The sequence below is a fragment of the Coenobita brevimanus genome, chromosome 95 (genome assembly GCF_032717465.1).
Source record: "Coenobita brevimanus isolate Jiangsu-jjx chromosome 95, ASM3271746v2, whole genome shotgun sequence".
NCBI classification, from domain to species: Eukaryota; Metazoa; Arthropoda; class Malacostraca; order Decapoda; family Coenobitidae; genus Coenobita; species Coenobita brevimanus.
Window position 1 is genome coordinate 34,011,428 of NC_137048.1, and position 13,031 is coordinate 34,024,458.

Consider the following 13,031-nt stretch of genomic DNA (forward strand, 5'->3'; position numbering starts at 1 on the left):
TCTGAGGTCATTTGAGATCACCAGTGATAGTAACAAGGTGCACATAAATACTGTGCATTTGTCTGCGAAAGCTGAATCTGAAAGTTCCTAGACCTCCTATAATTCCTCTTCAAAAGCACAAGAAGTATATAATGTTGCTGGAGTAGAAAGAAAGACTGAACTAGAACAAACAGGATTAGAGTGTTCGCCTTTTGGCCCAGGCAATGCCAGGTCCTCTTGCTAGTCTTGGATAAAAGAATAAGAAGACAATACGAATAATCTCACCTGAATATCCTGCTTCCACATGGCTTTGTCATATGAGATAGAGGCATTGAACTTTTCCATCACTGGGTCTGTGGCACCTTCAAATCTGCCACCCCATAGCTTTACCCCCTCTGATGCTCCCTCAGCAGACATTATAAACAGTTTGTGTATCTGCAAGGGAAAACTAGACTGAAAGAATTCACCGTCACCATCACTGTAACCAAAATTGCTAACAAGAAGACTGTCTCCTATTCTACACAGAAAAATAACTGTTCAAATTTCTGATTTTTTTTTCTTTTTTAAGGAATGATTATTATGGGAAAGTGTGTTAAAAATACTGTGCATATGTAGGACCGAACATTAGCATCTTATTAAACTAAGTTTAGGATCCTTAGGGCCTAATCTTGGCATGCTTCAGACCTAACCTTAGCATCATTTGAACCTTTTGGACCTAGCCTAGCCATCCTTCAGTAGACTTAATTAAAGAGGACAAAAAAATCACCCACATCATTCTTAACCTGACAATGAAAGCCACATCCTTCAGACCCATCCTCATCCTTTAATCTTCACCAAATCATTCTTGTTTCATTTTCTCTACTGACCTCATACTTAACCCCTTGGGGTTGGGGATTGTCTATAAAATCGACCATCAAGAGCAGGCGTTTTTCGCAAAAAACAGGTGATTCTTCAAAAATCACTCCCATGAAAACTAATAAACCGATTGTAAAAATCTTTATACCAAGTAAAGCAAAGTACAGCTCTTTAGCTTTCAAATGAGTGGTGTTCCAATGTCCTATGATTATATATTGTTGAGCAGTGGCTGAGAATGTGTGTCTAAACATTCTGGAATGAGGACAGATGTCTCCATGAGACACTTTCCAGGAGAGGAACCAATCTTTAGGGGTTAAATCTAACCTCCATACACTTGTCACACAGTACCTATCACACAAAATAATACTAGAAATCTAAAGATTATAATCATCATCAATATCCTGCACCTTTTTTCAGATGGGGTGAGGTAGGGTACACAAAGCCAGGAAAAGGCAAGAATACAATACCATAGTGGAAAAACTAACCAACAGCATGACAAATAGCCTAAAATGGGTCACAAACACATTCATTTCACAAATCAAACCCCTAGAATCCCAACTCCACCTGACAGGTACCGTACACCGTCCATACATAGCTTCACATTTACCCATCAGAATCAATCTGACATTTGTCAGTTTAAAAAAAAAAAAAAAAAAAAAAAAAAAAAAAATGGTAATCTTCAAGGAGACAGGGGATAACCTCTTTTTTTTTTTTTTTTTTTTTTTTTAAACCCCTGCATGTGATTCTTTGAGTATTTTCTGAGTGTGTTTTCAAGTTTAAATGTTTTTTATTTCTTTTACAAGTGGTGAACAGCACTTAAAAAGTAGTCTCTCTTTACAAAGGTCTATCTATCTATCTATTGCCGGACGCCTCAATCCCGTTTGGGGTGGCCACAAACAAATCGCCTCCAAGTCGCCCTGTCCCCCGCCATTTCACTCCCCTGCTCCCAACTCACACCCCCCTCTCTCATATACCTCTCCACCCCATCCCGCCATCTCATCCTCGGCCTCCCCCTCCCTCTTCCCCCCTCCACCTCACTCACATACACTTTTTTCGTCAGTCTTTCACCCTCCATCCTCTCCACATGGCCAAACCACCTCAGTGTGTTCCTCATAACGCTTCCTATCACATCCACATCCACACCACAACGCTCCTTTATATATATCCTCATTCGTCAGCCTGTCTTTCCACGTGACTCCACAGGCTCCTCTTAAATAACTCATTTCCACTGCTCTCACTCTTGACTTGTGTCCTTCCAACAATGTCCAAGCTTCACTTCCGTACGTTAGAGTTGGTATCACAATACTGTCATGTAGAAACTTTTTCACTTCCATGCTCACTTCCCTGTTTCTTATCACTGCTTTCAAAGAACCAGCAACCTTTCTTCCCTGCTGTACCCTTTCAAGCACTTCACCCTCCAAACCTCCATCCTTACTCATCACACTACCCAAGTACTTAAACGTACTCACATTTTCCAATTCCTCACCATCCAACCTCGCTGTACATTCACTAACTTCACCTCTCTCAAAGACCATCACTTTACTCTTCCCTACATTCACCTTCAGATTCCGTTTCTTACACACTCTCTCAAACTCATCCACCAAGCCTTGCAGCTCCCCTTCGTCTTCACTCAACAACACAGTATCATCTGCAAACAACAGTACAGGGAGTTTCCAAACACTATCCTCTCTCTCCACTACCCTACATAAGAAGCAAAAAAGTTGATGTATCATCTGTAGGTCCCCTCAAGCTGGATAATTGTAATTTAACTGCTGATTGTGGCAAAATGGCAGACAGCTATCTGCAAATTCTGTTTGGTTTACCGTATACAACCCATGAATTAAATAGCCCCTTCCCACACCAATTATCTGATGAAACTATCCACTTGTATGCGGCCTTCATGGATTTGGACTGAGAAAGCATATGACAGGATATATAGACAAAGACTGTGGAAAGTATTAAGAATATATAGAATAGATGGGAAGTTGATGAGTGCTGTGAAGAGTATGTATGAGTGTCAAGACTGTAGTGTGTGTGGATAGTGAATTATTATTTAAGAAATAACAACAGTAGCATAGGTTAGGTTAATTACAGTGAGTTAGGTAAGGTTGAATTGATTATAATTTAAATCTGGCAGCACAACTGACAGGATCATATGCCACTGGTAAGGTTAGGTTAGGTTTAGGTTGGTTAGATATTATAATTATTTCCCCATGAAACCTAGAGTTTTGACAGTTTTCGGTGCAATTCATACAACCCTAACCGTCACAACCGCTGGAATGGTCATCCCACCAACCAAACTGCCGGTTCATTATAACTCGTAAATATATGCATTTCCGATGGTATGAGGGTCAGATTCGAATGAATCACAACAAAAAACTAACAAAAACGTCTAGGTTTCATGGAAAAATAGCTGTGGTGTATCTGCTTGGCAATTACCGAAACGCCATCAAAGTTGCAAACTTACCAAAAACAAACTCCACAAATAGGCCTTCAAATTTTTTTTTGTTCACCCACTCCTTTCCACAGCCTGGCACTCTCTGCACTGCTACTACCTTGGCACTGCCGCCTGACAACAGCTGCCCAGAAACAATAATGATAGCTACCGTATATGGCAGTTTACGAAAACTACGATTTTTTTTTAAGCAATCAGTAAATTGTCAGGGTAAATTCTACACTGTACTTCTCCGTGATATCAAACTGAAAATGACAGCTGAACATATTAACAGGTCACATTAAGGGCAAACCACAACCAACATAGAGCTCAGTTATCCCACCCCTAATCAACAAACTCAAAGAAATGGCCACACCCCATACTGGATTGCGTGTGGGTATAGATACCTGGAGATAGATTATTATTATTATTATTATTATTATTATTATTATTAAAATATAATGAAAATTCTTTGCCGAGATCGGTAACTGACACGGTAGTAAAGGCAACGCAGCAGCAGCCAGTGAGCCAGCTGATCATCAACAACAACAATGGCGGACTTAAGGTCGGATGTGCGTAACGACTCTGATATGGCCGTCAATGTGGCCACCCCAGACCCAAAGAACGTCCAGGAACTAACTCAGTATGTAAGTAAATATCATAACATCTGATTTATCCAATGACTCTGCATATTTTCTCTCTCAAATATAAGTTATTGCTCTAATGCGTGGAGGTCTTGATCAGGTTGCCATGCCAACATCACAAAACATTAACTTTGGCTGTCGGCAAATTAAACATTGTTTTAATTAACATTATTAACTCCCCGTAGTCATAGCCATTATTCACCCGTAATGAGTGTTGAGTCTGGCAAAGGTTTTGTCGTAGTTGTAGTTTTTCAGGGCATGGTAGTTGGAAAATCAAGTGTCGCATTTTATATTGTTCATCATGGTTTGGTCATACAATTTCTTGCAGAAGTCTAACATCAACAAAACAGCCCCAGTTGCACAGCCAGACCTGTGGCATTAGAAAAACTTTAATATACATTGTTAATTTGGCTTCAGTGAAGGTGTTACTGGTATTTATTTTGCGTGTCATGAACTACCATACAGTTTTGTTGTAATTTCATTCATTTTGTTTGTAAAAGCTCCACCATGCTTGCATGCATTGGCCTTGGTCACCTAATGACGACTATCCCTACTGCTCAATCTCTAGCAGCCTCCCTGCTCAGTCTCATATCCATGAGGTCAGATTCTGTGACTTAATCCAGGTCTTTTTTGGTTTGCCTTGTAACCCTATGCTCATCATTCACACTTCTCACCCTCTGCACCCAGCTGTGATCTTCCATCCTCTTTATATGTCCCAAACCATCTCAGTTTACCATCTCATCACAGCAGTAATACATTCAAGTCTTATCCTTCCTCTCAGCTCTTCAGTCACAATCCTAGCCCCTCTTTCTGGACTTCCCCCAACCTAGCCACAGAGCTAGCTCCATCCCTACCTCTAGCATATAACATGTTCCCCAAATAACAAAACACCCACATACTCATGCACCTCTCTAGCAAAGGTTAATTGTTTCATGCCTCTCAGTCTCTACATGCTCTCCCTGGCACTCCACTCACACAAAATCAGCATCATTTACCAGCCTACCTCTGAGACCACATTTCATGTGCACCCTCTTATCAAAAACTCTGCACAAGATGGAGTTAATTCCCATACCCTTGTGGCAAACTGCACATGGCCACACTCCCTCTGCTTTGACAGTAGGTGTGCCTCATTCCACTTCTCCACTTCCTGAATCAATACTACTCATTTCAGTAAGATAAAACTGTTTTACAATTTGTATTTAATGGATATTAAATATGTTAATGGGGACAGTCTCCAGACTTTTGGTGCGGTCAGGATGGGATGAATAGCTTGACAACAACATGGCTCATTTCCATTTTGTTTGAAAATTGTTTGAATCTGGCAGCAGATTTCAAATCACCTCCTAGGAGTATGTAACTTGGGATGGTATCTTAGGAAATTGTATGAGATTGTTTGAAATTGTTTGATCATGATATGACTATAAATTATGCTATAAGTTACTGTTATACGTTTGGGGTGATCTCTCCACTGACGCCTCAGCTTCCATTAAAAGAGGATTATGCTGGGTTCCTAAACTGTTGGTTCCTATATAGTGGTCAACTCTGATGACAGAGAACTGTGTGGGAATTCACTTGGCCTCATGGAGCATACCATAGGCTGTCTTGGTCCTTTACCAAGTGAGGTTTGCAGCATTACTTTCCCAAGGAATAATTTATTTTGATTAACTGAGCTGGCCATATCTGTGCTTTATCTTGTATAGCTGGATGGCATTAGCCCTATCTGAATCTGAGTTGAAAGCTGTAGTTTAATAACTTGTCTTGGTATGGTAAAGCCATTTATCTCAGTGATGTGTCTTTCTGGCCCCTTTACACTCCCAGCAGGGTGTCTGAGGAATTTGAGTTTCAAATGGAGGGAATTTATGAAAATGTTCTGGAAAGAGGTGAAGAGAGTTAGACAGTGGCAAAGAAGTTAGTCGGGGAGTGAAAGATAATATATGGTAGGATACTTATTGACAGAGTTAGGGAAGGAACAGAGGAATTAGTTGGAGAAGAACAGGGAGGTTTTAGGAAGAGAAGAGGTTCTGTAGATCAGATATTCTTAGATCTTTAGTGGAAAAGTTTCTATTGAAAGGAAAGAAGTTGTAGCCTATGTGGATTTCATGGATTTGGATAAAGCATATGACAGGGTGGATAGACATGGATTGTGGAAAGCATTAAGGATATATGGAGTAGATGGGAAGTTGTTGAATGCTGTGAAGAGTATGTATGGGGGTACTGTGTGCTAACCTGTAACACCACTTCCTTAATCCCATTCATGTATAATGCTCATTGCTGTTGGTCAGGTTCTAAACATTTTTGTATTGCTTTCTTGACTAAGCATAATGGTAGAAGTGGCCCCAGATGTGCCCAGATCAGCAATTTCCAACTACCGGGACTGTATTACGCTTATCTGCCTCCCATAGCACCCAGTTCAGGACTGCTCATTAGACCACTGTGCACCTCCTCCTCTGTCCTCCTTCACATCAGGCCCATCTACCATCACAGTTGATTTAAGTATAGAGTGTTGGTACAGCATGCCCTCATTTTATTATAAAGGATGTTTGAAAAAAAATCCATCTCATAACTGTCTATCTGTCTGTCTCTAGCCAGACGCCATAATCCCATAATGGGTGGTCATTTATTATATATCGAGTCTGTTATGACGGGTTCAGTGGGGATGTGTTTTTGGCAAAGGGTCACCAACCTGCCAAAGTCTAAAATCGGTTTTCCAGCTCACCTTAGCTGGTAGGTATTTCACTTCACTGCTCTTCTCTTGCTGCTTGCCACCAAAAATAAGTTTAAAAATTAGGCTAGTTTTCAGCTCAAGTTGGTAGTTATTTCACTTCACTGCACTTCACTTGCTGCTTGAACTCCAACACCACACCATTGTTTCATCTCTGACGCTAACGCATCCAATAGTGACCAAGTTTAAAGACCATCTTGGAACAAACAAAAGATTGTAAGCTTGCATGTTGGTGATCATATTCTGGTAAACGAAAATAATGGTTGAACATTGACCATTGAGGCTTTGTACTGGATCCTAATGATTGTGTAAGCAAAAATGCTTTGGAAAAAAAAAAAAAAATGTCATCATATAATTGATTCATCACATACTGGTTCACAGTATAATGAGGGTCACTATTTGTTTTTTCAGTGTGTTGTAGAGTTAAACTTTCTTATGAATATTGTAAGGCCAGTTTGAGGTGGTTTGAGCAAGCTTCTGGGGGTCATTAGGTGGCTCTGGGGGAAATTGGGACCAAATTCCTTTATTCCTATAAGCCCTTTGTCCTGTAATGTTGTTTCCATAATCCTCTACCAGAATATGGCATTAATAGGTAAGCCAGATGTACTAGGAGAATTTACTTCTACTGTATAAACAGTAATAAATTTGTACTTTAATTTGTTATGAATCATATTTTTTCCAGGTGACAGTGCTGCTACAGCAGATGCAGGAACGTTTCCAGACCATGTCCGACCAAATTATCACAAGAAATATCCTTTTATAACCAATTACTGTACAGTACGGTATAGAAACAACTATGTATAGTTTTGCATTATACTGTAGCTGGTTGTCAGTCTAATGCATAGTGCTTTATCGTGTGGGTAGTAGACAGTGAAACATTCATAGATTTCTAACCTTACTAAGTTGCAACTCTTCCTTGCATTGCACCTTACTTTGTTTATTCACCTCATTTTTTGTTTGCCTTATGTAATAACAACAACCAACTATCCATTCATATTACTGTACTTCCTTCCTTTGTTGTTAGTCCACATACTTCCTTAGGCATTTTTGTTTCAGCCCCTCATAATTATATTTTTGACAGATTTGACATCATATGCTTTAGCATGTCATGTACTGTACTTTGTAACAAGTTGATAGAAACAGAGAATACAGTATTGTAAAAGCCTTTTTTCTTTCTTTCTTTTTCTTTTTCTTTTTCTTTTTTTTTTTAGGAAAAAGAAATACACCTGAAAATTTTCCACACTGTCACTTAAAATATATTTGACCATAATGATGTTTCATCAGTGCTAACAGTAGGTGCTGAAAAACAAGCTTGCCAATGGCACAGGCTAAAATAAGGTGCAAGGAACAGCTTTGCAGTCAGTTAATATAAATACAGTACTCCTAAAATGCAGGTAAAACATCGAATGTGAACTGCATTGATTTTTTTTTTCTTTCTTTCTTTCTTTTTTTTTTTTTTTAACCGATCTTCCATCCCCCACTTCTTTCCTTCCCACCTCTCCTCTTCCTCATGTTCTTTCACTCCTCACTTTTTTCCTTTCCACCTTTCCTTCTGTTCTCTTCATTCTTGCCTTTCACCTTGTTTTCCTTCCATGTACTGTATTTAGGACTGGTACCAGAGCAGAATATGAAATTGAACCATTTCCACCAGAATTTGGCTACAGTACCAAAGCATGGATAACATTACTGTAGGTACTGAAATTAGACCTGAGCAGATTTGTAGAAAATTAAGATGAACCAGATTGCTGGAACTCATCTGAGATTTCCAGTAGCAACCAGAACCTAGCATCTTCCAGCACTTCCTTTCCTCTCCTTTCCATTCTCCCTCCTTTCATTGGTATATACTCCATCTGTCCTTTGTCTCCGTCCTTACTGCGTCCCACATTATTTTTTTGTTTCGTTTTTGAAGGCTCTAACATGCTTGCATGCAGCAGCCATGGTTGTCTAATGGCAGCTGTCCCTGCTGCATGATCTCTGGTAGCTTCCCCATTTAGTCACTTATCCCCGAAGTAACACTAAGTGACCTTATCCCAGATCTTTTTCAGTCTTCCTCTCGCTACCCTACTCCCAACATTAACATTTCTCTCTTTCTGCACCCAGTTATCATTCCCCATCCTCTCCACATTCCCAAACCATCTCAATCTTCCTCTCATCATCACAGCACCAATACACTCAGTCCCATCCTACCTCTCAACTTTTCCATCATAAACCTTGTCCTCCAAGGCTTCACACTCAGGGTCGCACCCCACGTTCACCTAATCATTGCAGTTTCTGCGAATATCCTCTTCCTTTACTGCCCAGGTCTCACTACCATACAGCATTATACTCCTAACACATGCCACATACAAAGATCCCTTAGCACGGAGGGAGAGCCCTCTCAATGTCAGGAGAGGCAACAACTCCCTGAACTTCTTCCAACCATTCCTCACTTTAACCACAGAGCTAACTCCACCCCCACCTCCAGAACATAACATGTCTCCCAAATGACAAAACTCTTCCACACACTCAAGAGACTCACCAGCCAGTTAAATCCTTTCACGCCTGGCAATCTCCACCTGCTCTCCCTGACACACCGCACACACGAAATCAGAGTTATCTTGTAGTCTGCTTCTGATACCACTACATCTCATATACACCCACGTATCACAAACACTGCATAAGATGGAATTACTTCCCATGCACTTGTGGCAAAATACACGTGGCCACTTCCCCTCTTCTTTGGCAGTATCGCCCCCTGCCCTAGATACCATCACTTTTGTTTTATCTGCGTTTTCTCTTAAGTCCTTATGTCCCATACCATCTCTCCATTTCCTAAATCTTTCCTACACCTCCCTTTCATTTTCTGCAATCAATACCAAATCATCGGCATACAGCATCTCGCACGAGAGTCCATTTCTGAAGTTGTGTGAAAGGGCTTCAAGTAGCATAATAAACAACAAGGGGCACAAGACTGACCCCTGATGCACACCAACATTCATGGAAAATTCCTCACTCAAATCTCCATTCACTCTTACCTTGGTGCGAGCACCCCCCATACATGGCCATAACTACCCTAACTGGCCACTTGTCGATCCCAAGCTTTCTCACTGCCCATTTCACCACCTCTTTAGGGACTCTGTCAAAGGCCTTCTCCAATTCAACAAAAACAAAGTACAAGTTCCCTTTTCTTTCCTATATATTTTTCTGAAGCTGTTGAACAATGAATATCGCATCAGTGGTCCCAATGCCTGACATAAACCCAAAATGCATCTCATCAATATTTACTCCTCTAATCATACCTTCTAGAACTCTCTCCATTACCTTCATTATCTGGTCCAAAAGCTTTATGCCTCTATAATTTCCTCTTTCCAGGGCATCACCCTTCTCCTTGTACACATTTACAGTTACACTCTTCAGTTACGTTCTTCTAATTACTATTATTATTAAAGTGGGGTTGGTGGAGGATTAGTGCCCCTCCCTGTAAAACAATTAACTCTAAGCCCTTGGCCACCCTGTCTGGGATACATGGCATCTGGCAATGAATGAATGAATGAATGAATTATTATTATTATTATTATTATTATTATTTTATTATTACAGTATTATTATTATTATACAAAAATCACCTTGTCGTAAAAACCCAGTCATTTCTAGCACATCAGTTACATGAAAGTGCAGTAATGGACCATGCAAGCCTCAAGCAGTTATAGATTGTAGACACACAGAGGCCGTTCTTTCGTAGTACTTAATTCTTTTTCAGAATAGCCTCGTGGCATTAATTTTATAACAGGAGTGCCATGTATTATGAACAGTGAAGCATCAGTACAGACATATCCTTATTTATTCATTACAAAAGAAAAATTTATTTACTAGTATCAGAACCATTTTAAAAGCTGGCAAATGATTTTTCTGTTGTAAAAAATTTGTTGTAGATATCTGTTACAGAAATGTTAATACATAAGGTTCATAGAAACAAGATACTGAATGTTATGTGAGAAAGTGAGGTACGGAGGTTGATGAGGCTATGGAACTGACAATGGATCAAAGTGAGTCGAAGTGTTTTGTACAGAGGAATGTATGGCAAAGGTTTGATATTCCTGTTTTTCCAGGTAAAGAGACAGTCATGGGATTGATTCTAGCTGAGAGGTGGTATGAAGCACGTATATATGGATGTTTATATCTGTGGGATGGAGTCAGGATTCAGGGGGTGTGGCTGGTGTGTGAATGAGAGTGTGGCCCATTTAATTGGGCAGATTTTTGGTTAGTTCCTCCTCCTGTCATTTTTTTTTTTTTTTTTTTTTTTTTTTTTTTTTTTTTTTGATGCTACCTCACCCCATTTTTAGATGGGAAAAGAGGTTTGGATGATGATGATGATGATGATGGTGATTTTAAAACTGAGACAGCGTTATAATGTGCCACAATCAGATTTTGAAAACAGTATTCATGAACAGTTGTATAAGTTACAGCACGTTTCCTTGACTACCAAGCACTAGATGAGATGGGTAATCGCATTGATGACCTTGAGAGGAACATTGCCGACCTCATGACTCAAGCTGGGCCAGAGGAAGTTGATAAATGAGAAGAACCTTGAAGAGGGTATCCTGTATGGCATGGGTTATATTGGCGAAGCAGTTGAATTCCCTAGCTAGTAAATAAAATTATGTGGAGCAAGTCCTCATTATATGTAGCTTTTAAAAAGTTCTGTTGTGTAGTGATTTCTTCATTGATTCCGGAAGTACAGTATTTCCATTTACCGTAATTACAGTGCTACCTATAAAGCTGCTTTTTTCCCCCAATTCATGTATGGAAGAGTTTTGATATATTGAAACTCAGCATTGACATACAATGAGGACCACCTGTACTTCAGTGATGGATCCAGAGGGGGATGTACAGCAAAACCAGACCACTCCCCCCCCCCCTCACTTCACTTCCATGAGTTGTTCTACAACTTTTTCAGACTGTCAGGTAAAAAAAAACTTCCTTTTTTTTATATAGACAGCAATACTTTTTTTTTTTTTTTTTTTTTTTTTTTTTTTTTTTTTTTTTTTTTAAATGCTGATGATGGGTTAAAAAAAATAAAAATAGATCCCCCCTCTTTCAGAAGACTGTATCTGCCCCTGTACTTTCATGCAGTTCATGTACTTATGAAACATGCTGAATTGCAAATAGTAGCCATATAACTGATTTATCCAGCCATTATCATATAATTTTTGGACTATTAAAATCATACAAAAAAGTTTATTGGTTATTATGAATGACTTGATGAAGAAAAGCTTAACTGATTTATTAGTTGTACCATACTAGTATTAATTCATTTGTTGTTATTATTATTTTTCTGCTGATTTTCAGTGTTTTATGATAAAAGAATATATATTTTTTCCTCCATTCAGTTTTTACAGACACATGAGAGTGGTTGTAGAAATGGAACAATACAAAGACCTGTCACCAAGATGAAAGTAGCCATTATTTAGTGTTCGTTAGAGCTGTATGAAATACAGTGCAACTTATAGCACAGTACTGTGGTGAGTTTGGGTGAGTGTATGTTATTAAGTGAACGATTGTAGAACTGCCTGTTCAAATGGTTTATATGTATTGCAGGACTATGTTTGATATTTGCACTGGAAAAGTATATATGTAGAGGACTGTATTGTATATTTTTGCTGGAAAAGTATGATGTGGTACTAAATTAAATGTTATGAACATATAACTAATAAATGAACAGTACTAGTTACTTTATATCTGCTGTGTTCTAAATGGATGAAAGCATTTGTATTTTTTCATTAAAAAACTGCACTGTGTGTAGAGGTTTCAATTAGCAGCAAACCATTTTGTGCAATAGAAAATTGTGGTTTGGTTATATAGTCAATCTTTTTCAGTATTCAGAAAAGAACACATACTAACCCCTTTTGTTAGTCCCATGTTGTGGTGCTGACTTGGTAATAACTAGAAAACTCACTATACAACAAACTAGCTCCAATATTACTTGTATTCAGCAGAACGCTGGCTTACACAAAATGAATAACTGCATCACCAACAAAAGCAGCACTCTTCATTCCAGACATAAATGAATGGCAAAAGCAGCACTTTTTTTATTCCAGACATACATGAATCTCAATTATACCCTCATGTCACTGTCTTTAACAAATCTCTCCCTTTAGGAAAAATAAATCCAAATTCATGGCCATACTTTGAACACACATGCCCTCTTGTCACACAAATTCAAGTCCTGTATTGCAAATGCTCGTAAACCAGATACCTTGAAAACACTCACAGCCATTATCTTTTAACAACAGGTGGAGTCACTAATTGCAGTCTACAAACAGTTCTAATGGAAAAAATAAATGTATGTGAACTCTGGCAGGGCCATCACCGTATTCACAGACCTGGTGAAAGTAATTCCAAAAAACAAAAATGTTCC

General features: G+C 39.1%; 2 protein-coding genes across 5 annotated transcripts in view; one reads left to right on the forward strand and one right to left on the reverse strand.

Moving 5' to 3' along the window:
- The window catches only part of Argl (Argininosuccinate lyase), a 33,567-nt gene extending 30,187 nt beyond the window's left edge, over positions 1 to 3,380 (reverse strand). For 2 of the 4 annotated variants that reach the window (XR_013899697.1, XM_080282950.1), the window contains exons 1-2: positions 3,302 to 3,380; positions 265 to 414 (exon numbers count right to left, since the gene is read on the reverse strand). Coding sequence is in view for 3 of the 4 variants with exons in the window: in XM_080282950.1 (XP_080139076.1) it covers positions 265 to 396 (132 nt within the window). In the remaining variant the exon portion in view is untranslated. Of the gene's footprint in view, positions 1 to 264; positions 415 to 3,273 lie in introns of all 4 variants that reach the window. The other 2 variants (XM_080282948.1, XM_080282949.1) reach the window with 2 other exon arrangements.
- A 415-nt stretch (positions 3,381 to 3,795) lies between these two features.
- On the forward strand, positions 3,796 to 11,607 carry LOC145413154 (uncharacterized). The gene is made up of 3 exons (XM_080282880.1): positions 3,796 to 3,915; positions 7,317 to 7,383; positions 11,104 to 11,607. Exons 1-3 carry the CDS (start codon positions 3,820 to 3,822, stop codon positions 11,190 to 11,192), a joined length of 252 nt encoding a protein of 83 aa, XP_080139006.1. The 5' UTR covers positions 3,796 to 3,819; the 3' UTR covers positions 11,193 to 11,607.
- Positions 11,608 to 13,031: the final 1,424 nt, after the last annotated feature.

Excerpts from the sequence above, each read along its gene's own strand:
- LOC145413154 (XM_080282880.1), top strand. The coding sequence starts at position 3,820 with ATGGCGGACTTAAGGTCGGATGTGCGTAACGACTCTGATATGGCCGTC. Across the intron at positions 3,916-7,316 it reads TCCAGGAACTAACTCAGTAT|GTGACAGTGCTGCTACAGCA; the intron begins GTAAGTAAATAT and ends TATTTTTTCCAG. Across the intron at positions 7,384-11,103 it reads CGACCAAATTATCACAAGAA|TAGATGAGATGGGTAATCGC; the intron begins ATATCCTTTTAT and ends ACTACCAAGCAC.